The sequence below is a fragment of the Choloepus didactylus genome, chromosome 1 (genome assembly GCF_015220235.1).
Source record: "Choloepus didactylus isolate mChoDid1 chromosome 1, mChoDid1.pri, whole genome shotgun sequence".
NCBI classification, from domain to species: domain Eukaryota; kingdom Metazoa; phylum Chordata; class Mammalia; order Pilosa; family Megalonychidae; genus Choloepus; species Choloepus didactylus.
In genome coordinates, this window is record NC_051307.1 from 201,144,233 (window position 1) to 201,169,814 (window position 25,582).

Genomic DNA, 25,582 nt, shown 5'->3' on the forward strand with positions numbered 1-25,582 from the left:
TCCACCCACAAATCTCCCTGGGGAAAGGCCTTCCTGGTCCCTCAAGTGGCCAGTGAGACTCCAAAATATCCTCTTCCCAAAACTATCTTGAACTGGGGCATTTGCAGGTCATTCACTTCTTTTTTTAATAGACTTTTTTTAAGCAGTTTTAGGTTTACCAAAAAATTGCACAGAAAAAACGTGGTACTCATATAACCTCTCCCCTTGTCCCCTGCACATGGTTTCCTCTATTATTAACATCTTGCATTGCTGTGGTACATTGTTACAACTGATGAACCAGTATTGATATATTATTATTCCCTGAAGTTCATCGTTTACACTAGGGTTTGCTCTTTGTATTGTAAAGTTCCATGGGTTTTTGACAAACACATAATATCATGTATTCCTTTCCATCTCATACAGAAGAGTTTCACTGCCCTGAACGTCACCTGGGATCCACCTATTCACTCCTTCTCCCATGCCATGAACTTCTAGGAACCTCTGGTGTTCTTACTGTTTCCGTAGTTTTGCCTTTTCCAGAGTGTCGTATAGTTGGAATCTTACAGCATGTAGTCTTTCCAGACTGGCTTCTTTCACTTAGCAGTATGTACCTAAGCTTCCTCCGTGTCTTTTCATGGCTTGAGAGGTCATTTCTTTTTATTGCTGAATGGTATTTCATTACATGGACATACCACAGTTGGCTGACCCATTCACCTACTTGAGGACATCTTGGTTGCTTGCAATTTTGACAAATACAGCTGCCATAAATAAATAAATGAAAGAAAGCACCAGCAGGAGTGCAGAGAAGTGAGATGGAGCAGGGTGTGTTAATGACCGGGTCATGAGTCTGGGCATCAGAGACTCAACCTGAGAATAACACACCTTGGAGTTGGCCCGCACTAGGGGGTGAAGAAGAGAAGACATTTTCCCAGCCAGTTCCCAAGCACTGGTTGAGGCTTCTCCCCGGAATGCTCAAAGACCACAGGTGCTTACCCTCAGCTACAGAAGGGTGAGAGGGCAGGACATGGGCAGTCTGGAACAGCAGGTGCCATGGTGATGTGACCTGAGTGTCAGCATGTGTCTCCTCACCAGATCTCCTCACCCGCAGACAGGATTCTTGTTTTTTTTTTTTTTTTAAAGCATTTTTATTGAGATAAATCCACATACCACACAATCCATCTAAAGTGTACATTCCCATTTTTTAAAAAGCATTTTTATTGAGATAAATCCACATACCATACAATCCACCTAAAGTGTACAATCAGCATCTTCTAGTGTACTCACAAAGTTGTGCATTCCTCACAATCAATTCTAGAACAATTTCAACACTCCAAAAAGAAAAGTACTCAACAGTTATCTCTCAACTCCTCTATCTTTCTCTAGCCCTCTGTAATCACTAGTCTATTTCTGTCAGAGCAAACACTTTTTTTCCATCTCTAAATTTATTTATGTTTATATTTTATATAAATGGAGTCAAACAGTATGTAGTGCTTTGTGTCTGGTTTCTTTCACTTAGCAAGATGTCCTTGTTTTGTGTGCATTTGTTTTTGTTTTTGTTTTTTTTTTTTTTTTGGCAATAATGGGAGAATATTCATATAGTACTATTCACCACAGTCCATAGGTTTCTTTAGGTGTGTTCTTACCCACATACCACCCTATTATTAACACCTTGTAATAGTTTGTACATTTATTCTAATTACTGGAAGAACATTCTTACATTTGTACTGTTGACCATACTCATCATCCACAAGAGGGTTCACTGTTATACAGTCCCATGTGTCATCCTCTGGCTTACCTTCTGGTCACACACATGACCCTAAACTTTCCCTTTCAACCACAATCACACCCAAATATCATTGCTGTTAATTATGCTCACTATAATGTGCTACCATCACCTCTATACATTTCCAAACATTTAGTCAACCTTGTTACAAATTCTCACAAATTAAGCATCAGCTCCCCATTCTCTGTTCTCATTCTATCTTCTGTTAACTTATATTCTAGGCATTAACACCGTGAGCATCCTAGTTATATTTAGTTCATATTAGTGAGGTCATACGTTATTTGCCTTTTGTGTCTGACTTATTTCACTCAACATAATGTCTGCAAGGTTCATCCCTGTAGTCACATGGGTCATGGCTTCATTTCTTCTTATGGCTGAATAATATCCCATCATGTGAATAGACCACATTTTGTTTATTCATTCATCAGCTGATGGACACCTGGGTTGTTTCCTGTTCAGGTTCCTGCCTTCAGTTCTAATATATAGCTAATAGTTGAATTGCTGGATCATGTGGAAAGAAATTACTTCAAAAAGCATTTCTTTCCACGTTTGGATCCCTCCCTTAATCCCCACCAAAGAGAGAATTGATTACTTAATCAATTTCTCTGGTGGTTACTGAATTGTTCAGATTTTCTGTTTTTTCTTGAACAATTATAACAATTGAGTTTTTCTTGAATATTGTACCATTTCATCTACATTTTTAGAAAATGTATTAAATATATATTATATTTTAATATTTTCTTATAAGTATTAAAATTTTCTACTGGTTGCATACTTATGTCTTCCCCTTTTTTCCTGATAATGTTTATTTGTGTTTTCACGTTGTTGTTTTTTTTTTTTTCTTATTGGTCTTACTAGATATTCGCCTATTTTATTGGATTTTTCAAAAAACCAGTTTTGGTTTTCTTACTTTTTTGTTTCTTTATTCACTGTGTATTATTTGCACTCATCTTTTTTTTTCCTTCAACTTTCCATAAGTTTATTTTGTTTTTCTTTTTCTAGATGCCTGGGTTTAATACATTCCTTTTAGTTTTTCTTATTCAAAAATCCTTTTAAAGCTATAAGTTTTCATCCACAGCTGCTTTCTTTCTTTTTTTTTTTTTTATTACCCTTCATAGTTTATCTGTTCTTATTAGATTATCATTCCCCCTCCACTAATTGGTATCTCTAGGTCCCCTACATCCTACAGTATAAAACATTGTACATTTTTCGCAGAATTCACATTAGTGGTGACATACAATATCTTTCTTTTTGTGCCTGGCTTATTTTGCTCAGCATTATGTCTTTTTTTTTTTTTTTTTTATCTTCATTTTATTGAGATATATTCATATACCACGCAGTTATACAAAACAAATCGTACTTTCGATTGTTCACAGTACCATTACATAGTTGTACATTCATCACCCAAATCAATCCCTGACACCTTCATTAGCACACACACAAGAATAACAAGAATAATAATTAGAGTGAAAAAGAGCAATTGAAGTAAAAAAGAACACTGGGTACCTTTGTCTGTTCGTTTCCTTCCCCTATTTTTCTACTCATCCATCCATAAACTAGACAAAGTGGAGTGTGGTCCTTATGGCTTTCCCAATCCCCTTGTCACCCCTCATAAGCTACATTTTTATACAACTGTCTTCGAGATTCATGGGTTCTGGGTTGTAGTTTGATAGTTTCAGGTATCCACCACCAGCTACCCCAATTCTTTAGAACCTAAAAAGGGTTGTCTAAAGTGTGCGTAAGAGTGCCCTCCAGAGTGACCTCTCGGCTTCTTTTAGATTCTCTCTGCCACTGAAGCTTATTTCATTTCCTTTCACATCCCCCTTTTGGTCAAGAAGATGTTCTCCGTCCCACGATGCCAGGTCTACATTCCTCCCCGGGAGTCATATTCCACGTTGCCAGGGAGATTCACTCCCCTGGGTGTCTGATCCCACGTAGGGGGGAGGGCAGTGATTTCACCTTTCAAGTTGGCTTAGCTAGAGAGACAGGGCCACATCTGAGCAACAAAGAGGCATTCGGGAGGAGGCTCTTAGGCACAACCATAGGGAGGCCTAGCCTCTCCTTTGCAGCAACCGTCTTCCCAAGGGTAAAACCTGTGGTAGAGGGCCCAACCCATCAAACCACCAGTCCCCTATGTCTGTGGTCATGTTAGCAACCATGGAGGTGGGGTAGGCGAATACCCCTGCATTCTCCACAGGCTCCTCAAGGGGGCACTACATCTTTTTTTTTCCTTGTTTTTTTTTTTTTTTTTAACTTTCCCTTCTTTTTTAAATCAACTGTATGAAAAAAAAGTTAAAAAGAAAACAAACATACAATAAAAGAACATTTCAAAGAGACCATAACAAGGGAGTAAGAAAAAGACAACTAACCTAAGATAACTGCTTAACTTCCAACATGTTCCTACTTTACCCCAAGAAAGTTACCTAATATAGCAACATTTCTGTGAACTTGCTCCAGGATTCTTGTTTTTAATGGTACAAGCTTTTTGTACCATTTGACCCCAAAACACAGGCCCACAAGATAATCTGCTGCCCAGCTGAAGAAACAGTGGTGTGCCCCAATGCCAGAGGAAAAGCCAGGAGTGGTGGGCTTTTCCAGAGTTTTCAAGGGGGAATTCCACCGGCCAGGATGACTTTAGAAGCCAACTGGCTGTGAGACCCCTCTGTGTGTCTGTGAGTGTTTAACAAAATGCCTGGCCCCTCCCTTAACTGTCACCTCCGTGTGAGCAGGAACAGCTCCAGGACAACTGCACATGGGAGGTCTCCTTCAGTCCCTGCTGGATGTTGAATTGAGGAGGGCAGGGGTGTCTGTGGGGCATGGGAAGGGACCCTGAGAATGGAGACACTGTCCTAGTCCTCCCAGGCCTGCCACCTCCCCCCAGGTCCTCCCTCGATGGGACAGCTTTCCCCACCCATCCATATCACACACACACGCACACGCACGCACGCACACACACGCACGCACACACACGCACGCATGCACGCACGCAGCACGGGAACCTCCCAGAGTTAAGGACTTGGTTGCGGCGAGGAGAGGACGCAACACAACTGAGGTCAAAGCCTGGAGGAAGCTGCTTGTACAAGAGTTTATTTTTCAGAACCTAGACGCCTGAGCCAGGGCAGGGAGGACTCTAAGACTCTGTCCTAGGTGTGAGATTCGTTAACAAATCTTCAATATCTTGCAGAGTCTGTTGTTACTCGGAAAACGCATCCGCGGAGGTCTCCAGATGCGACGATGCAGCGGGCGAACTCTCTTGATACGTTGGGGCTGTGCACCAGGAGGAAACAGGCTCCTTGGGGGTGCTGGTCTCAGGGTCAAGCCAAGATCCCTCTCCAACTAGGAACCCGCCCTTCCTGGGTTGTCCCAGGAGACTTGGGGCCCCAGTTTACTCTCTGGCTGTGATCTTGGGAGAATATGATTGAATCCCTACACCCAACAAACAGATAAGCAAACCGATGCCCTCATTTGGCAAAGAGCTTCCAAGGGTCACATAGCAAAACTGGGAGGGTAACACGGGACTAAAAGCTGATAACTCTAAGTCAGTGGTTCTCAAACTTCAGCAAGAGTTTGAATCCCCTGAGGGGCTTCTTAAAATACAAATTCTTAGGTTCCACCCCCAGAATCTGATTCAGTAGGTCTGAGTGGGGTCTGAGAATTTGCATTTCTAGCAAGTTCCCAAACGAGCCTCACACTTTGAGAACCACTGCTCTAAGGGATTACAGCTCTAGATAGTTCTGGTTCAAGTACACAAGAGCCCAGAGTAGAAGGGGCTTTCCTTGCTCTGAGTGGGACAGCGGTTAATTGGTCCATAAGGTGTTCCCACGCTTCCCACCCACACCCCCCATCAGACCCTGCAGCCCAGAACAGGTCACTCACTCCATCACAGTTGATGTCGAAGTAGTCACTGGCTTGGTCCAGGGTGACGGTCCCCACACACTGTTTCACCAGCTGGGAAGGGGAGGCTCGAGGTCAGACTGAAAGTCCCTCGCCATAATCTCCCAGCCCCACCCCAGTGGCTGGAAACGTTCCCCAGGGCCCTTTGTTCCCTTTCTCCGCAGGCACCCGCCTGCACCTCCAGACCCCAGCCTCACCCCGTTCTCCTTGAAGTCACACTGCTCGGGAGGCTGCCGTGTTGTCCTGGGGCACACTGTCTCCTTCACCGTGAAGCTCACAGGCTTTGGGGTGTCCGGATCCTCATCCTAGGCAGGGGCAGGAAGTGGGGAGACCCAGTTCAGGCCCATTCTTTCCCTCTCTGATTCCTGACTCCCTGGCACCCCACCAAGAGAACAGCCATTCAACAGCACCCACAGCGTGCCGGGCGGTGGGTTTCATGCATCTGTTCAGAGGTGAGGAGCACAGAGTCCACAGTGAGTGGGAGCAGACCTCAGACAAGCTCTACTGAGGAGCACCCCCTTCTGGCATGAAGGAAATCAGGGGGCTTCTGGGTGGAAGCCTCAAGGCTGAACAGAGGCCTTCCCTGTCTGGGAGATACGGGATATGGAGGACACCTAAAGCAGGGGAAGTCACTCCCCAGAGCCAGTGTCCTAACCCTTGTCCCTGGAGCTCCCAGAAACCCCTGAAATTCCAGAAATCACCCAGCAGCCTGCTGGGGGCATGGGAGGGGGGTGCACCTATGGGCACAGCAGGGATTCTAAGGCAGGAGGCTCTCATGCTGAGAGGGACACAGTTCCAGGAAGGTTACCCCAAAGGAGATGTGACACTATCTGAAGGAGGAAAGTGCCTTCTTGGTGGGAGGTACAGCAGGAAGAAAGGCCAGGAAGTGGGGCAGGGAGTGACAGTGAGGCCAGCCTGGCAGGAGCAGACCCCACCACCACCCACTCACCACCTCGAGCTGCAAGTCCTGCTTCAGGAGGCGGTAGAGATTGTCATCCGAGGACCGCTGGTTGAGGCCGTCCACAGCCCGGAGCACAGCCTCCTGGTAGCTGAGGGTCTGGCCAGTGGCCAGAGGCATCACCAGGCCCAGCAGCAGTAGCAACAGTGACCACTGACCCAGGGGGGTGCTGCGTCTTTGGGTCTCCATGGTCCCCAAGTCTGTCTTCCCCTCAGCCTAAGGAAGCCCCCTTTATGCCCAGCCTGAGTCTAATGCAAAGACCCAACCAAGGGCCTTCCTGACCCACCCCAATACCGCCACCTGCCAGGGCATGGGCTGGAGGTTGCCTCAGCCCCTGCCATTGCCTCACAGGGCTTGCAGAGAAGTGGGGAGATGGTTTCTCCACCTCCCTGACAACATCCTGGCCTCTCCTGGGCCCCACTGGGGAATGTCATAGCCTGAGTTGCTCAAGAAGATTGAGTCTCCCAGGACAGAAAGGGGATCAGGTACCCATCCCACACCCTTCTCCCACTGTGGCCTCAAGTGTCAGGATAATGGAGTGTTCTCCTCACTGAATCCCCAGCTCTGGACACTGCCTGGCTCACAGTAGGCCCTCAAGTAATGTTTAACGAATGAATAGCAGTAGCCACCCCCCACCTAGAGACTAGTCCACCCCGTCAGCCCCATGGGAAAAGTCACCTCTTCAGTTTCAGGCCACTCAACTCTGTCCTCTGGCCCCAGCCCTCAGCTAGCTCAGGGGCTGGTCTCCATCTATCCCCCCCTGAAGGGGCCTGGGTCCTTCTCCACTGCCTTTCCCCAACTGAAAATGTCCCCACCTTCTTCTGGACAGGGCCTGCCACCCTGGCCCCTCCCCAGCAGAACCTGAAGAAGGGTTGTCTACACTTGACCCACTTCTTCATTCTCTCTCACGCTCAGGGCATCTGCAGACTGACTGTTCAGCCCTCACTGGATCCAGTGACCACCCTCCAGCCTTGTCTTCATCGACCTCACCGAGGCTCTCCCTCCCTCCTTCCAACACTCTCTCCTCCTGTCTGCCCTGATGCTGCCCTCTTGGTTACCCTCCCGCCCCCCTGGTGGCTCCTGCTCAGTCTCCTTCAAGGTCCCTCCTTGTAACGTCTGGGGCTGTGGGGTTGCATCCAGGATCACATCTGTACCCAGTCTCATTTAACCTGGGCCCATCCCTTCTCAGGACACCACTCATGATGGGCAGACACCACCTGGTATGTATCTCTGAGTCTGAGACTCCCACGAATGCCTCAGCCCACCGTGCCCCCTTGTCTGCTGTTCTGTTGGGGGCCTGCTTCCTTGAGCTGGAAGACTGGGCAGCACCCCACCTGCTTCTTTGGCCTCCTGGGAACACTCCCTTCTGGCCTTCCCAACTAGCTTTGCCCCTGAACTATGGCCACAACCTGCAGACTCCACTATCTCTAGGCTCCAGGCTCTCCCCAAACCACAGTCCACCCTCTACACCATTGTCCAGGAGCTCCTTCAGACTGTTGACTTGTCCATCCCCGCTCCCTGCTTCTGGAGCCCACACATGCCTTGGCCTGGCATCAGGGCCTGTAGCCTTATTGCTCCTCGTGCACTCACACCCATCCCTGCACATCCCAGGTGCCATGCTGCCACATACACCCAACCACTCCAGCACCTCTGAGCCTCATGCTCTTTCTCCCACCTCTGCATCTGTCTCCTCTGCTTGGCCTGCCCTTCCACCTTGTGAAGCCTTCCCCAACCTCCAACCAGACATGGCAACCTTCTACTCTTTGCTCCCACACCTCCAGGAAGCATCTCCTGAATTTAACCCAAATGATTCCCTGTCCAGTGCTCTGGCTGAGACACCAAGCTAGAGTGGCTGGTGCTGGATGGTGGAAAGGCAATGGACCAAAGGGATACAGGGGTCCAGAGACCATGAGGTAAATTCTGGTCCTGGCTCCCCTACGGACTGACCATGTGGCTACAAGGCCTGGAATAACTCTGGCCTCCGTTGGCCCATGGGACCGTTGGCAGTTTGGACAGGACATCTTGGAGGTGGCATCCTGGACAAGTGCTGCTGGTTGTGCACTCGCTCTTGGGAAAAGGAAGGAGAAGTGGAATTCTATGCAACTTGGTTTCACAGTCCAGGTGTTGCCCCAGTGACCTCTTGGCCAAGCAGGGCTTGCACATCAGAAGCTTTATAGCAGCTGGGGAAAGGGAGTCTGATCCCGGAACATCAGACCCCTAGGGCTCTTCAGGCTCCTTCACCTTCCTTGCTGGCTTTGGGGACAGAAGCAGGTGTCCATGCTAGTCCTCAAACTGACCTGTCCTGCATTCCTCTAAGTCAGATCCAACCACTCAGAGCCTCTTCCCCACTGGCTGAAGGAGACATTCTGGCCAGTACTGGACACCCCTGCCTGCTTGGAATCAGAGTACAAGGTGGCTTACACAGGGCCTCTGATGCAAGTCGGAAGTTTGGACTCAGGGGGCCTTGCCTTTTCTCTCAGGGCCACAGCAGAGGGTCCAGGCTCCCCACCTTCCAGCTGTGAGCCCTGCCTGGGGCTGGGTACATGCAGGTGGGTGTCCACCACCAAGATAAGGAGGCTGACTCAGACCCTTAGAATCCGTGTCTGCCCTGCTCTCGAGGAAGGGGAGGTAGATGCCTTTTCAGAATGTCTTGTCCCATTAACAGGGTGATCATAAAGCGATGATATGAAGATCATCATTCTTTACAGAACTGTTATAAGGGTGAAATGCAACGCTGTGTTTACTCAGTTCACATGAGTTTTTGATGTTGTGTTTAATGTGACCTGTTGGGTTAATAGTTCAAAAGTAACATGGAGCCTGGGAGGCAGTGAAAATGGAGTGACTTGAACCATGAACTGTCATCCCTCAGATCAGATTCCTCTAAAACGAGGAGTTGACACCACTGCAGGACCCTCCCACATTGGGTAAGTGGACGAGTAGGTTTCATGCCTATTTGAACCCCTCCAGGGAGAAGAAGGAAGCAGTGTGGTTTAAGACAGCACAACTTCCTCATTATTTAGTTTCTTGTTCTTGGGAATGTTGCCTAACCAAGGGCTTCCCTCACTCTGCTGTAAAAAGGGTCCAGTGAGGTCTACCTGGAGTGGTGTGAGGACTACTGCGATGATGTGTGTGTGTGCAGTAATCTACGCGTGCACATAAACTACCTGAGCACAGCCCATGGCCCCTCAATCATACCCCAAGTGGGCTTCAAACTCTGCAAAGCAACTGGGCAAGGCACAAGCCACACCAATGCTCATGGGGCAAGGACCTGGTCCTGTTGACACAAGTGACTCAATTCCTATTTCCGGCAAATGGCCTCCCCTCCCTGAGCCTCTGGCTTCTTGTGCAAAAACCGGGGACAGTAACCCCGACCCTGGCGGACTACAGTGTGTGGGAGTCAGATGTGTATTCAGGCATAGAAGTTCCCTTCCCCCTGCCCAGGCATCCCAGGCCACGGACAGGGTGTGCTGACACTCTGTGGTCAACAGAGGGTACCAGCCACGGGTCCTGCCCAGGCCCTGGACAATCCCTGCCCTCTCACTTCCTTGCAGCAGCAGGATTGTTTCACTGGAGACCTAGGATGGGAGGCCCCAAGCCACATGGCGTTGAGCAAGTCACTTTGTTTTCTTGGGCCTGGATGTCCTCATCTGTAGGATGGGAATGACATGCCCTGCAGTGTTTGCCTGGGAACAAATGCAACAGTGGGCAAGTAAGTGCCTCTCCACTTCAAGCTCTGTACCCCTGGGGTGATTTTGTGAGTGAGGCCAGGGTCAGGTCTCCTTGCTCTGCGATGGCCCTAGGACTTCTGTGCCCGACACAGAAGCAAACATGCCAGCACACGCAGGAGCTGTTACCCTCTCCTTGCCCACGACTCCACCCATGACCCTGGTCCCCATCACATTTCTGCTCAAGAATCTGTCCAAATGTCACCCCCAGTTATCATCCCTCTGCGATGTATTCCCCAAAACCAGGCTGGGAGACAGCTCCCCAACCCCACCTTTAGTCTCATGGGGACCTGGGCTGCCCCTTCAGATGGGGATTCCCTGAGCTCTCTCCTCCATCCAGGCCCGCAATGACAGGGTTGCACCTGCTCCTAGGCCAAGGGCTTCCCAGATGTGACATTCTTGTCTGACCCTCAGATGGAGGGTCCCCAAGGCAAGGCCCTGTGCTCCCTTTAGCCCACGGGCTCTCTAGTGGACAGGACCCATTTACTCTTAGCTCCCTCTCAGGACCTGGCTTGGGGCTCTGCCCTCAGAGGGGTCCAGACCAGCGAGGACAGCAGCTAGCAGGTCCAGAGCCAGGTTTAGGGAACGTTTATCAAAAGAAAACAACATGGCATGGGATGGTGATGAGTAATCTCTGGCATATAAGCCACAGGGAAATTCCCAAGAGGGGCCTAGGACGTGGGGTCCAGGGAGATGGAGACTGTCCAGCCATAAAGGGGAGACCCCGGTCTTGCCCTAGTGTGGGTTCCTAGAACTGTTGCTTCACAGGGTCTCTCTGTCTTCCCTGGAGGGCTCAAACTGTAATTATTTTTCTGCTGGGAAAGGCCACAGCAGCTGTGGGCAAACACACCCTATCCAGTCCAGGAAAAGACAACTGGGGCTAGGGAACTGTTGCACAATTTAGGTTTCCCAACCCCAGATTTGCTGCCAATAAGGAAGGCCAGGCCTGGAGCTTCCTGGCCTGGGCAGCCCCTCCTGCCCTCTGGATGACCTTACCTTGGGCAGTGCCAGTTTCTTCCTTTATCAGTGATCCATAAACCCCACGCAGCTCCAACACGTCTATGCCTCTGAGCAGCCAGGGACCGTGCACCAGGCTGCCTGCTGCTCACCTTCTGCACCACCGGACTCTGCCTCCCCTTGTGGCTCCTCCCAGGCCTTGCTCAGTTCTGCTCTAATGCAGTCGTCACTTGCATTGTCCAATGCAGTAGCCTTGAGCCACATATGGCAATTTAAATTTTAATTCAAATTAAATAAAATTAAAAATCAGTCCCTCAGTCACACTAGCCACAGTTCAAATGCTCAACAGCCACATGCGGACAGTGCACATAGAAAATATTTCCGTCATCCCAGAGAGTTCTATTGGACAGAATTAGACAAAAAGACAGGGCTGGGGGTTGGGGAGGACTGTGGGGAGAGAAGGCCCTGTGACAACCCTGGGTGGGAAGAGCCAGCTTTGTCACCGTGACCTGCTGGCTTCCTATGAATGTTTCAGAGGCACTGCTTGACAACACCTTAAAGGGAAACGGTTGCCACGTGGAGAGAGCAGTGAGTGGTGTCAGGCAGCAGGGTGGAGATGGCTTCCAAACACGCCCAGTCTAGACCACCAGGAAGCAGCTCTGTGAGGGTTCATAGTTGGCTCTGTCCCGGTGGGGATTTTATTATAGGGGCATTACTCTGGCTGCAGGGAGAAGGGGTCTTTGGGAGCCCCAGAATCAGGACCTGTGGGGAACTGTCCTCCACTCCCGACACCCAGGATCCCTTCTGCCACCCAGTTCACACTCTGTTCCCCAAGATGACTGGGGGAACCCCTTTGAGTTTGAGACACCCCCTTCTCCTGGCCTTATTTTTGGTGAAGTCAGGAGCCTGCTGCCAGGATTGTGAGTCATTGGGGTCTCTGGATGCCGGGCACCTCCAGGTATGACACTGGGGCAGGAAATTACCTTCTCTCCATGCCAAGGGCAGAGAATCTCAGGGGTCACCCCTTTGTTTCTGGATGCAGATTGTGAGGCCCCAAACAGGAAGAGGCGTGGGTCTCTGAATGAGTTCTGGGTGGCATCCAGGAATTTATACTTGTCACAGTATGTAACCTCGGCCTTTCCAGAATCTATGTGCCCCTGGGGCTGCACTTGTTAAAAAGGTTTGTAGGAGTTAGTTACGGATTAAGCCAACACAGAGTGACAGGAACAAGTGTCCACCCAAGAGGCTGCTGCCAGAGACTGTGCCAGGATCAGGACACTCATTTCCCGAGCTCCTCTGAAGAAAGGCTATTGGAAACTGATAAGATGACTTGGTCATAGCTTTGGGATGGGTGTGGGACCCCCAGGAAGCCCCTAAATGCAGGGCTTTGGTTTTGCCCAGTGGGGCTAAATTGGGGCTTAGAAGAGAGGCTGGGATGCAAAGAGGTCTGAGGTCTGCATCAGTGTCAGCTTGGAGGAAACAAAGAAACACAGACACAGGGGCCCTAACACTGGGTTATGGAGTGAGGGGAGGAGTCCTCTGTCCCCTGGTCCTCCCTGAGCAGCAGGCACTGAGCTCTGAGCCTGGGCCAGAAGGCATATGTCCAGGACAGACGGGCAGGGAGGCAGAGGACGTGGTCAGACCCGCCCAGGGACAGTTGAAGGGCCTGGCTGGGCAGAAGTAGAGGGGGAGACAGCCCCCTCCAGGCTCCTGCTCCCAGTCTTCCCTTCCAACCCCCCACCTAGGGAACCCCTGGAGAGATATGTCTGTGATGTTTCCCATCACCATAGAGTCTCCTCCCCTCTCATACAGGAAGGGCAGCACCTGTGCAAATTCCCATCTCTGCGTAGTGGCTGCAGGGATTGGAAGCAGGTGCCTGCTCCCAGGAAAAAGTCAACCTTTTGTTGTTGCTGTTTTATTAAGATATAATTCACATGCCATATAATTCAACCATTGAAAGTGTATAATTTGATGGTTTTTCGTATTTCCACAGAATTGTGCAACCATCACCACAGTCAATTTTAGAACATTTTCATCACCCCAAAAAGACACTTGTACCAATAGGGAGTCATTTCCCATTTCCCCCCAACCTCTCTGCTGGCCCAAGGGAACCTCTACTGTACTTTCAGTCTCCGTGGATTTGCCTATTCTGAACACTTCAAATGGAATCTTACAATATATGGTACTTTGTGACTGGCTTCTTTTACTTCACTGGTTTTCAAGTGCAACATGTATAGGTACTTAACTTTCTTTTTATAGCTGAATAATATTCCATTGCATGGATATACTACATTTTATTTATCCATTCATCAATTGGTGACCACTTGGGTTGTCTCCAATTTTTGGCTATTGTGAATAACCCTGATGGACTAACGCTAGCTGTGGTGAGTGGAACCATGCATGACACGTGTCCTGCCCAGGATGCCAGGGGCAAAGTTTAACCCTCCAGCAAGACATCCAAAATTGTCCATTATCTGCGAACTTCTGCACCCTCCGCGCCTGCTGTTCCTCCCACCTAGATACGAAGCCCTTGACCTTCTGAATACATCAGATGCTGGCTTCTGCCTCCCAGCCCTGCTAAGCTCTCTCTTCCCCTCCATCCGGTGGCCAGGGTTCCTCCCCTCTCAAATCCAAACCCAATCCATCTCTCAAAGTCCAGCCCAAATCCCGATTCCTCTGAGATGCCTTCCCTTGCTGTCCCTGGCCCAGAGGGAACTCTTCCAGCCACTTCCTGGGGCCCTGAAGTATACATACTGCCCCTGCCCAGTCTTGCTGGGGATGCTTTATCCTTTCTCTTGAGTCAAGGGAGGAAAAGTTGATCATAGGAGAAAATCGTTGGCATGATTACTGATAATCCTGAAACCCTGTGCTTTCCTGCCCCTGTGCCTTTGCATTTGCTAAGCTGTCTGCCTGGAGTGCCCTTCCTTATCCTTCCAGGCCCTATTTGGTTGACCCTACTTCCCTAGATCCCCTGGACTGTCCCTTGCCAGGTCCTCAGATGCGGAAGATGCCTTCCATTCCTCCAGCCTCTACTCCTCTCTTGTGGGAGCCTCACTGGCATCCTGGAGGTCCCCTCAGGAAAGAGGCCATTGGCACTCCATCCTAGCCACGTTTACCCCTTTACCCCACATCTGTCCTTGGAAATCCTCATGCACCCTTCACCCCAAGTTCAGGGAATGTGGGCTGTCCCTCCTGCCATTATACCTCTGGGGAGGGGGAAGTGGCCCCTATTCTGCTGTGTCTCCAACTGCAAGGAACACTCTCCAGTTCTCTGAGTGAGCCAGTAGATGAGGAAATGAGGCCCAGAGGTTCAGTCATTCAAACAAGGACTCCCACTCAAAAAACGGCAGAACCAGGACTTGAACCCAATGCCTCCCACCCATCCACCATGCTGTCCCTCTCTCACAGGAGACAAGTGAAGGGGATCCAAGCCCCACACTCCTCCCCTCTGGGAAGGCAGATGTGAACTGCTGGGATGGAGTGGAGACTTTTGCCAGGGGCAGGTGTCAGGATCCTGCTCAGAGCCAGTTTCCTCTTTCCCTTTTACTGCTTCATGTGAAGCAACCAGTTTGGGGGAAAGCCAAGAGGTTAAGTAATTGGCAAAACCGTTTGTGTTGACTATGACAAAGGAAGCCAGCTGGCGAGAAAGCAGCCCCCTCCACCCCGGGCAGGCATAAAACCAAGCAGAGGCCGCACCCAGCAGATTGCAACCAGGCAAGATGAGAAGCATTGGAGTGGCTGTGCTGCTGCTCCTGGGTCTGAAATGGGCTGAGCCTGCCTCCTTCACCAAGGACACCAGCCTGAGCCAAGCTGAGGCCCTGGATGTGGCCATCAATGTCTACAACAACCAAAAGGAGGAGGACCATGCTTTCCGCATTCTGGATGCTCTGCCCCAGGCAGACTGGGTAAGAAGGAGCAGGGACCGCCCAGGGCACGGCCCTTCCCAGTCAGAACATACTAGAGGGAGCGCTGGGCTAAGGGCTCTGCTGCCCTGATGGAGGAAGAGGCTTTAGGAAGACCCCCTCACCATTCTGGGCCTCAGTTTCTCCATCTGCAAGACAGTGGCAGCCATCCCCTTGGGCAGTGCCCTGTACTTTCTGCAGGGTTTTCCAACTGGTATGATTGGTAGCGTGGTATGGTAGGGTCATGTGGATCTGGATTCAAGTCCCTGCTCTACCACTATTAGTTGTTTGCCCTTAGTTAATTCAATCCCTCTTTCTGGACCTCAGTTTGGAGCTGGTGGATGGTGGCAGAAGCCTTTCCAGGCCCTAAAGTCCCCATCTGTTGAGGGACAGGCTGGGTGCTCTCTGGCTTCCCTTCACCAGTGGACATACTAACTATGGAAGGCTGAGATTCCTCTTGTTTCCTTGATGACAGGACCCAACATTATCAAAACCACAGTCACTGTTCTTCACCATCAAAGAGACAGAGTGCAAGATAGTGGAGAACCTCAAACTTGACCAGTGTCCCTTCAAGGACAATGGGGTAAGTTCCTCAATCCCCAGCTCCCCATGCACCATCTCAGGGCTGCAGGGTGAGTCCCTGGCTTCTGTTCTTCAGCTACATCTGCACAAGGAGCCCATTATTCCATGGTTCTACACTGTACTGGGCCCCCACAAGCAGGTGGCTGGGTTCTGAGTCTGTTCCTCTCACCCACAGCAAGTGAAGAACTGCCGGGTACTCTTCAAGGTTGGTGAGAAAGGCCTCAGCATGGAGAACAGCTGTGAACCCCTGAGTTCTACAGGGGTAAGCAAACTCCTGGGGATGTTGGACAAGGTGAAGAGGGTCTGAGAGCCACAACTTTAGGCTGGGGGGCTTCAGAATAAAGGGCAAGGGCCAGGAGGCCCCTTGGTAGCCTCTACACTCTTCCCAGTCTTGAGGAGTCTCCTGACAACAGACACCAAAAAAACTAACTCCTAGCTGATCTACTGTTCTGCTCAGTGACCTGTCCAGGCCACTTGACCACCCTGAGCCTCTGCACATTGACTCACCCGGGAATTTGTAAGATATCAAGCCTAGGGCACAGCCCCTAGAGTCTGATTTAATTGGTCTGGAGTTCAGGTGGGTGGGAGGTTAGAACTGAGAATACCTGGGCTAGAAGCTGCAGGTGGCTGTCTGTGAATTAAGTGCCTACTGAACTGTACTACCAGCAAGTGGAACTTGATTCACAGACGATGTTGCAAAAGAGGCAGAGCCCCAAGACCTGGGCAGAATTTATAGGGGTGGTACAACTTGAGTTGGGAATGAAAAACGGTTGGGTACAGGATTGGGGATTTGCTGAGGGTTCTTGAGGAAGAGGAGAGAGGGCTGAGGGTAAGAGAGGGGCTTTGTGGGAGGGGGAAGAGTACTTGAGAACACCCAGGTCTCGACAGACCCGTCCCTCAAGCTCAGGGCAAGAGAGAGGCATTCCCATGGGCTGTCAGCCTGGAAGTCACGTTACAGTTCCCTGCAAAACACAGCATACACATATACACACATACACATATATACAGGTACACCCACACCCACACCTGGGCACACACACACACACACGTGTGCACACACGCACTTTTCACAGCCGAGAAAACTTAGACCCAAAGAGAAGTGGTCTGAAGTTACCCAGTGAGCTATTGCTTTGAAACAGTGGTTCTCAAACACTAGCAGCGTCAGCACTCACTGGGAACTTGTCAGAAATAAAAATTCTTGGGCCTCACTGCAGACCTCCTGAATCAGAAGCTCTGAACCAGCAATCTGATTTTTAATGAGCCCTGCAGGTGATTCTGATTCACAATGAAGTTTGAGAAACATTGCCTTAGAACAATAGAATCACGAATTATCAGAGCTGGAAGAAAAGCCAGCTTGGAAAGGACACCAAGGCTCAGAGAAGTTGAACAGTGTGCCCATGTTCACACAGTGAGTCAAGCACAAGGCTGAGCGGTCACCCCGTCTCCTGGCCAATCTGGGGCCTCTCACTACCACCCTCTGGGCACTCCACACTGTGACCACCCTGAGGAGGGGGAAAACATTAGGCCTTGATCCTGGGCAGGCCCATCCTATCCCCTCAGCCCCTAGGCCCCAGCCTTGGCTAATACCAACCTGTCTGACACCCTTCTCCTACCCAACAGCCTGTGAGAGCACGCAGAGGCCTTCGAAAAGTCTTCAGGAAGATAAAGGATAAGCTCAAAAAGATTCTTCCAAAGAAGCCCATCATGATTTCATGGTCCAAGAAGTTCTGAGATGGCTCCAAGTGCTTACAGCCAATTCTGCTGACCCTCCTCCTGTGGTCCCCCATCTTGGTCCCTTCCCAAACCATCTACCATGGGCTGCTCTGGCCCAGTCAAATAAAAATCTGAGCTCAGCTCGTGGTTGATGTCCTTCTTCCCCTCATTCCCCTGTTGTGGAACCCCAGGCCAGGCTTTCCCATCTCCCCCTATGTCCCAGGCCCCACCTTCCATCCATCCTCCTGTCAGCACCAGAGTAGGACACGTGGGCCAGGTCACACCACACAGGTCACAGGAGGACCTGGAATTGGAAGCTCCCAAGGTTGGCCACACAGATATGCAGCCCCGAGGTGATGTGGTTGCAGCATGACTCTAGCCCCTAGGAGTGACCAGTGCTGCCCCTTGACTCACAAGAAGTCATAAAGGAGGGCAGTAGAGGCACAGAATCAGGGGAGGAGTCTGGGAGGAGGGTGGACCTGAGACGGAAGGGAGAGCACCAGGGCCAGGGCAACAGCCTGGAAAGGCATGGTGGCCATCAGGGGCTGCATGAGGACACAGGAGGGCTGGTGGGGGGTGCAGGTGGGGGAGTGTTGAGAGTGGTGACAGAGAGGAGGGGACAGTGGTCCCCAAGAGACTGAGTGGGGCCCAGAGTCAGAAACTGAGGGCTTCCTCCAAGCCTCTGGAGCCTGCAACAGGACATGGGAGGCAGATGGGTCAGGAGGCTGCAGCAGGTGGGCTCCCCAACTCCAGCCTAGGACAAACACAGGCCCACGTCGACATCACTCAGCCCAAGGGGCTCCGGAGATACTTGGAGAGAATCAATCGAGCAGAGAAACTAACCAGAGCCAATGACCAAAACTCAATTTTCTAACACAATTGACCAAATTTACTGATTTGCCCAAAACATATTTCATACAACTATGTGGACTGGGGGAGGCGTCACATCGCAGAGACTGAGAGTGTTGGAGAAGCCAAGTCTGTAGGTTTCCAGGGACCCCAAACACTCCCTGTACCCTCAGTGTCTCCCTCAATCCCCATCTTTCAGGTGTCACCACCCCAGGTTGTATTTCCATGCCTGTGCAAACTGATTATTAAGATAAATAAGCCAGATCTAATTAAACTGCACATAAATCTTCAAAATGTTCTAACCATCCCTCATAATATGAATTGCTGAAAACTTTATAAAATGCTTCCTTTAAGACATTTTTCGTTTCTTTGTTTTCGCTAATGGGCACATTTGCTAGATTCTGTGAATTGGTCATACTGAAAAATAGTGTAGTGTTCTTAAAATACTAAAATGGAGGAAAAATAGAAAATGACTCAATAATACTTGAGAAATCAAAGGAACTAAAATTTTCATTTACGAATAGCTGAATATTTTGCTTTATCACTGAGAGGAATATGTTCACTGTTTATATAAAAAGACAAAACTATAGAAGAATAAACTGTAAACTCAGCCTTCAACCCCTTTAAGATGCCTGAGAAATGTTGCTACCAAAAACACATTCATAAGAGAAATACGTTAGGAATGAAAGGCCATTAAAACAAAATTTGGGTAAAATTGGGTAAGTTAGGATAGTTGATCCCCAGCCATCAGACAACTCCTGCAGACAGGGGGCTTTCAGGCAGGTCACTGGGATCCCTCCCTGCTCCCAGGATCCCTCGCTGCTCCCCAGCACCTCTCCCTGCTAGGTAGGATTCTCTCTGCTTCTTAGGATCCCACTTGGCACTCTGGGATCTCTGTTTCCTGGGATCTCCTTCTGACTCCCGGGACACCTCCCTGCTTTCCAGGATCTCAGCCTGGCTCCCCACACTCTCAGATGCAGGCTACAACCATATCCCTGAGCAGGTCCCCAAGCCACCCTGAGGGCATCACTCAGTAGTTGACCACCTTTGTGACTACCAGTGGTCAGTTTGAGCAGTGGCCTAGCGAGACTGGCCCCCAAATCCCCCTCATCCTTGCATGGCTCGTCTTCTGGGGTGGCCTGTGTCTTCTGAGCCATGGCAACATACATGGAAGTGCACACAGTCACCAAGTTAAAATTCCAGGTTCTCACTGGCTGTGCCAGAATTTGGAGAGGGGTCTTGTGCTCTCTGTGGCCATCTCACCTATTAATCTCACCAAAGTGTCTTGTGAAGTGACCAAAGACAGCAAACAGAAGGTGAAACTTTAAAGCAGTGACCTGCAAGTCCAACAATGGGGAAGAAGTCGTTTTTCTAAACACATATATATGTGCTTATTAAGGCAGATGAGACATAGGGACAACACCTTGCAGATTCTGAGGCGCGTTTGGACTCAATGCAAGGCAGGGGTTGGGGGTCATCTGGAGAGAACAGTCAGGCTCCTGAAACCCAATGAGGTTAAACAAAGCAGCATACATTGTTCAACCATGCGGCACGGACCAAACAAAATAACCCAATCACAATCCTTAATTTAAATGTTTATTCAATCTATTGCAATATCTTACTTACAAACCTTAATTTACATGTTCACTAACCAATCACTAGAATGTAAAGACAACCAGTTCGCAACAGCCTACTTATAATACTTAATTTGAATGCTTACTCTCACCAATCACAATGCACCAACATCTCAAACCCCACCTCCCTTTGCCTGATCTGTTAAAAGCCCATGTGCCAGACACAGCAGAGAGATGCAAACACGTTTCCACACTCAGGGTCTACATACCTACCTGAATTTCTGCAAAACAGTGTAAGTGTCAGCTCCGCTGGCCCTGGATTAGGCACTATGGTTGCAGAGAAAAGCATCTCAGGAGAAAACTCAGGGATAAAAATGGAGGAAGTGATCCTTCAGCCTGAAACTACTAGAAACCCCAAGGAAGTTGGGGTTTCCTCCCCAAGGAGGAAGAAGACATTCAAGAACCAGAGAAGCCCTCAGGCCAGCTAAATACTCCCAGGAGTGATGAGGAAATCAGGAGTTTCATTCAGGAAAGGGAATCCCTTGAACATCTGATGTTTTCAAAATAGAGGAAAAAGAATCATGTGCTGTCAAGATCAATCTCCCAGGGGCTCAGGAACAGGGGAGTAAAGAAGAGCTGGCGACAATGTCTCCACATGTTGATAAGTTTGGTGGAATTATATTAGACTATACATGAGGCCAACCAGAAGCCAAGGACCGAACCCTGCCTTGTCCTTTTGGAGAGGCCCTACACAGGAAAATGGACTACAACTGCAAGGACAGCATCTTCTCAGGTTACCCCCAGGCATACATGGCCAACCTTCCACCTCCTGAGTTCCAGCACCAGGCCTACACCGTCCTCATGCCCTATGAAGAGCTGATGTGGACGTCCCCACATGTGATCTACATGGAGAACCCTCAGGTACCAGGATGGGCGCCGTGGACCCCAAGCCCTCCATGGTCACCTCCTTACCCATATCCTGCCATTCTCCCAGAATACCCTATCCTCCAGTAGCAGTGGTTGACTTCCTCTGACTCTGATGCACATCCCAGTCTTTATGACAACTTGAACCTGGATCTCAATTCTGTTTGAAAGAGAACAGATTAGTGCAGATACATGCATTCATTCCATCTTAACGATGCTTTCTTCCAATCTATTAATGTAGAATATTCTATCATTTATCTAGGTCTTCATTGATTTTTTTAGCAATGTTTTCTCATTTTCTGTGTGCAAGCCCTTTACATCTTGGTTAGATTTATTCCTACGTATTATATTATTTAAGTTGCTATTATGACTGGGATTTTTTCCTTGATTACTTCTGATTACTCAATGCTTGTGTAGAGAAACAGTTGAGATTTTTAGCTGTTGAACTTCTACCCCACCACTTTGCTAAATTGATTTATTAGCTCAAGTAGCACTGTGGCATGTTCTTCAGGCCTTTCTATATATAGGATCATGTCATATGCAAATAGCGAATGATTTATTTCTTCCTTTCCAATTTGCAGGCCTTTTATTTCTTTTTCTTTCCTAGCTGCTCTGACTAGGACTTCTAGAACAATCAACAGTGGTGACAGTGGACATCCCTGTCTTGTTCCAGATTTTAGAGGGAAAGCTTCATTCTTTGACTACTAAGTATGATTTTAGCTGGGGTTTGTCATTTATGTCCTTTATGAAGTTGAGGAAGTTTCCTTCTATTCTTACATTCTAAGTGTTTTTATCGAAAGAGAATGTTCAACAGGATTGTGTAGATCCAGAAATGGAGAGTGCAGTGCTGTGTGATGACAGCACAGTATTGTAGGTGCACTGACCACAGATGTCTGTGAGTTAAGTTAAGGGAGGAGGGGTAGGGGCATGTGTGACACCAGAAGGAAGGATGGACCATTAAGACTGGGACTGTGTAACTTAGTGAAACCTAGAGTGGTCAGTGACAGTGATTAAATGTGCAAATGTAAAAATGTTTTTACATGTGGGAGAACAAATGAATGTCAACCTTGCAAGGTGTTGAAACAGGGATGGTACTGGGGAAAAATATACTCAAAGCAAACTGGAGTCTATGGTTAACAGTAACATTGTAATAGGCTTCCATTAAATGTAACAGAGGCAATATACCAAAGCTAAATATCTGTGAGAGGGGAATGAATATAAGGGAGGGGTATGGGATTCTTCGTAGTGCTGTTGTTTTCTGACCTCATTATTATACTTTATTGTACGGTAATTTAATTCTTTAACCTTTTTTATTTGTCTTTTTTTAAATTTTTCTCTTTATTTTAAGTAACGAATATTTTCAAGTGCTGACTGCGGTAATGAATGTACAGCTATATGATGATACTGTGAACAATTGAATGTACACTTTGTATGACTGCATGTATCTGAATATATCTCAATAAAATTGAATTTAAAAGAATCTAATGGAATAGTTCTTATTGTAATTGTCTTTTAGGAGCAATATTGCTATATTAGATGCTCATGTAAATGTAAAGAAGGAGAAACTCAAAATAGATCTCTATATTTGTTTAATTTTCTATTCTTATCCCTTAAATATGTTGGCTCACTAGAATTTTTTTCAAAGCTAGAACTCAGAAAAAAAACAGTTGTAACTATGAATTTAACGACGCTTCATGACGAGGTTATAAGATAAGGATGCAAATAATTATTCTTAAACACCTTGTTCCATGAGGAATGCTTGCTACACCTCTTCTCCCCAGGGAGGAAAGGAGGGACCTGGCTGAAGCTTCATGGAGACAGTCAGGCAAGCACAGCTCCGTCCCTTCCTCCTTCGCTTATTTTGGGAGTCAGTTGCCCAGAGTTCTGCTCTTCTAGTTAGAATTTTTATAGTAGTAGGCTCTGCCCCTTGGCAGGGGTAGGGGATAAATTTCCTTCAAAGAAGTGTTAGGCTCTTACGATTTTGCAGAGAACCTAAAAAAGAGAGACAAGGTGAGAATGTAAGGATCACAACATCAGGTATAAATTGAGGGTACTGTGGGTCAGGACTTGAGGCATTTCAAGTTGGTCACTGTCTTGGTTTCCCAGCTGCTAAAATAAGTACCATACAATGGGTTAGCTTAAATAATGGGAATTTATTGACTCAATGGTTTTAAGGCCAGGAAAAGTCCAAAATCGAGGCATAAATAGACAATGCTTTCTCCCCAAAGACTGTGACATTCTGGGTCTGGCTGTGAGTGATCCTTGGTCCTTGAATTCTCTGTCACATGGCGATGCACATGGAGGTGTATTTTTTTTTCCTCTGGGTTCTGATGACTTCCAGCCTCTTTCCAAGGCTTTCTCTCTCTCTCTGTCTCATTTTCACTCTGCTTATAAAGGACCCCAGTAATCTGATTTTACATACAGGAAAGGGATGAATAAGTGTCTTAGCCAAGTGCCAGACACATGGTTCAGCAAATTCTGTCCTTATGCAAGTACGTGTGGTTTTAGTATGGAAAGCCTAAGGTCTGGCCCACAGAGCACAGCCGGTTACAGTCTGACCCTTAACCAAACCAACACTGGCCTTGGCCTTAGCACAGATGCACTGCCTTCCCTTGTGGGGCATCTGCAGATTCCAAGCAGTGGAGGGGGTCTCAGTGAGTAGACCCTGCTGAGACACACATTTGACTTAGGGAAGTCCTTCCCTCTGCAGGCCTTTTAGACATCAGGGGAAAAACAATTACTTGTTACTATGTTTTTTAGCTAGTTCTACAGGCCAGGGCTTTAAACCACAATTAAGTTCCACATTAACGCTAAGGGACATACATGTATAAGCTCCTAGTTTTATACTGTTAGTCCCAGCCTGATCAACAGCATGGAAGGACTATCTCAGATTCAATCCCTTGTCATGTTGTTCTCAGCTACACTCAAGGGCAAACGACAAAACTGGAGGGTTTCATACATTTTTTTCCACATATTAAGGTCATTACCCACCTATTGTCTGTCTGTTAATTTAATAAATTTTGATGATAGTTTTATACTTCTGAGCTTTACAATGCAGCTTCAATTATAAAAGTGTGATAGATTTATAACAAAGAAACAGTGCTCTCATTACAAAGAGAATATATTATCTCCTTAGACTGAAGTAGGAAAAGCACTCTGAAATTATTTCAGCCACAGAGATTAAGAAGGCAATAGAAAAGGCCTGCACTTGGAATACTGTCTTGAAAAGACAAATATGTTCAGTAAGTCCAGGAGAAACAGCAGAGGTTTTAGAAATCTGCTCCATTAGATGAAGAGCAGTGAAAAAATGAAAAAGGAAGAGAGCAATTTTCTTATGAGAAAGGGTGACATCTTGGAAAACAGGACACAGGTGAATGGCCCCGGAGGCTCATTTCTTCCCCACCTGTTTTCCTGTAGCTTAGCAAAGAGCAGCCTTGGCAGGGGCCCACTAGAGGCCCCTTCTCTCTAACCGGGCTTCTCACCTGAGCAGGAAGCTTCCACTGTCACACAACCACAGGGATGTTTCCTGACCACCTTTCCCAAAAATATTTAAATTATTACAGGGATTCTGGCTCAGCTATGACAGGCCTAAGCACATCTCCCTAAGTGAAAACAAAAGCTTTGAGATTTAGGTGCATTATGCACTTTCTGTGTTTTAAATTTCTGTGTTTTAAATTTCCCCAAGTTGGTACTCATAGGATGTGGCTCTAGCAATGCGTGCCTGTGTGTTAAAGAAATGCATTGAGATCTGACTGCTCTTAAAGAGGGTACGAGAAAAGAGGCAACGGTCCTGAGGCTCACCTGCTCATGGGACCTGGCCTCACGTGTCTGCTTCATCCCGTGAGCTCTCACGCATTGCCCTTTGCCCCTCTCGGAGGAGTCGCTGCTGCTGTACCACGTGAAAAGGAGTCGGAGAATTCCAGTCATTGGTGCCTAAAAATAAAAGTAAAGGAGATTAAAAATAGACTTGGAGGTAAGAATGAGAATGAATCTGAAAAAAATGAGAGCCAGTATTCAAAGAGGATAGACAAGAATATGCTCAGGTAATCAAAATGTTGGGAAATGGATGATTAGAAGCAATGTATTTTGATGATGTAAAGAGGTTATATCACATCAGCAGGAAATAGAGAAAAAAGGGTTGCATAAATACTTAAGATATTATATTGGTTGGACTACAAGACCACCAGGATAACAAAGCTGATGTAATTTTAAAATACAATACAAATGAAGCTAGAAGTCTGAAAGCATATGGTGAGCTTCCAGAACGTGTTAAAATGAATGAAACAGACAATTTTGATCCTAGTGATGATGACAAAACCCAGTTTGATAACATTGGAAATGGTGAAGACATTGATAACACCTAAATTGAACTCATTTTACATTGCAGTTTTTCTGAGGATTGTTGCACATTCTGGATTTTGATCATGACCCCTAAAAAGATTAAAATTTCATTAGCATGAGTGCAATCTGTTAGAGCAGACTGGTTTGTTTTTAACGTATGTGTGTTTCTTTAAAACCTGATCATGCTGAATTATCTTAAGTGAAATGCAAACCCATTTTGTTCTTTTGATATAATGGAGCTTATGGGTAAAATACCCACAACATATACCACTTAAAAAAAGAAGAAAAAAATGCATTATTGTCTTTCCTACTTTGCCCTACACTCATTGTGGGTTATGATTAAGCTCCTGTTTTGGCTAGTCTCTTGAATGTACAGAATCTGTCTGTATATTCCAGTTACC

The 25,582-nt window shown here is 47.8% G+C and overlaps 2 protein-coding genes and 1 pseudogene across 3 annotated transcripts; 2 read left to right on the forward strand and 1 right to left on the reverse strand.

The window, feature by feature from the left end:
• Positions 1-4,828: 4,828 nt before the first annotated feature.
• On the reverse strand, positions 4,829-6,847 carry LOC119544658 (cathelicidin antimicrobial peptide-like). Of its 2 annotated transcripts, none has more exons than XM_037850148.1 (4): positions 6,606-6,847; positions 5,854-5,961; positions 5,639-5,710; positions 4,829-5,029 (listed from the first exon to the last, which is right to left on the reverse strand). In XM_037850148.1, the coding sequence occupies exons 1-4, from the start codon at positions 6,801-6,803 to the stop codon at positions 4,922-4,924; spliced, it is 486 nt and encodes a 161-aa protein (XP_037706076.1). In that variant the 5' UTR covers positions 6,804-6,847; the 3' UTR covers positions 4,829-4,921. The 2 variants fall into 2 exon arrangements, with proteins under 2 accessions (XP_037706076.1, XP_037706083.1); XM_037850155.1 differs by lacking the exon at positions 4,829-5,029 and adding an exon at positions 5,050-5,194 and having other exon boundaries at positions 6,606-6,844.
• Positions 6,848-14,980: 8,133 nt separating this feature from the next.
• Positions 14,981-17,633, forward strand: LOC119544650 (cathelicidin-related peptide Pt_CRAMP2-like). Its single transcript, XM_037850137.1, has 4 exons — positions 14,981-15,201; positions 15,674-15,781; positions 15,956-16,042; positions 17,401-17,633. The coding sequence occupies exons 1-4, from the start codon at positions 15,016-15,018 to the stop codon at positions 17,509-17,511; spliced, it is 492 nt and encodes a 163-aa protein (XP_037706065.1). The 5' UTR covers positions 14,981-15,015; the 3' UTR covers positions 17,512-17,633.
• Positions 17,634-20,675: 3,042 nt separating this feature from the next.
• On the forward strand, positions 20,676-25,204 carry LOC119526804 (annotated as a pseudogene).
• Positions 25,205-25,582: the final 378 nt, after the last annotated feature.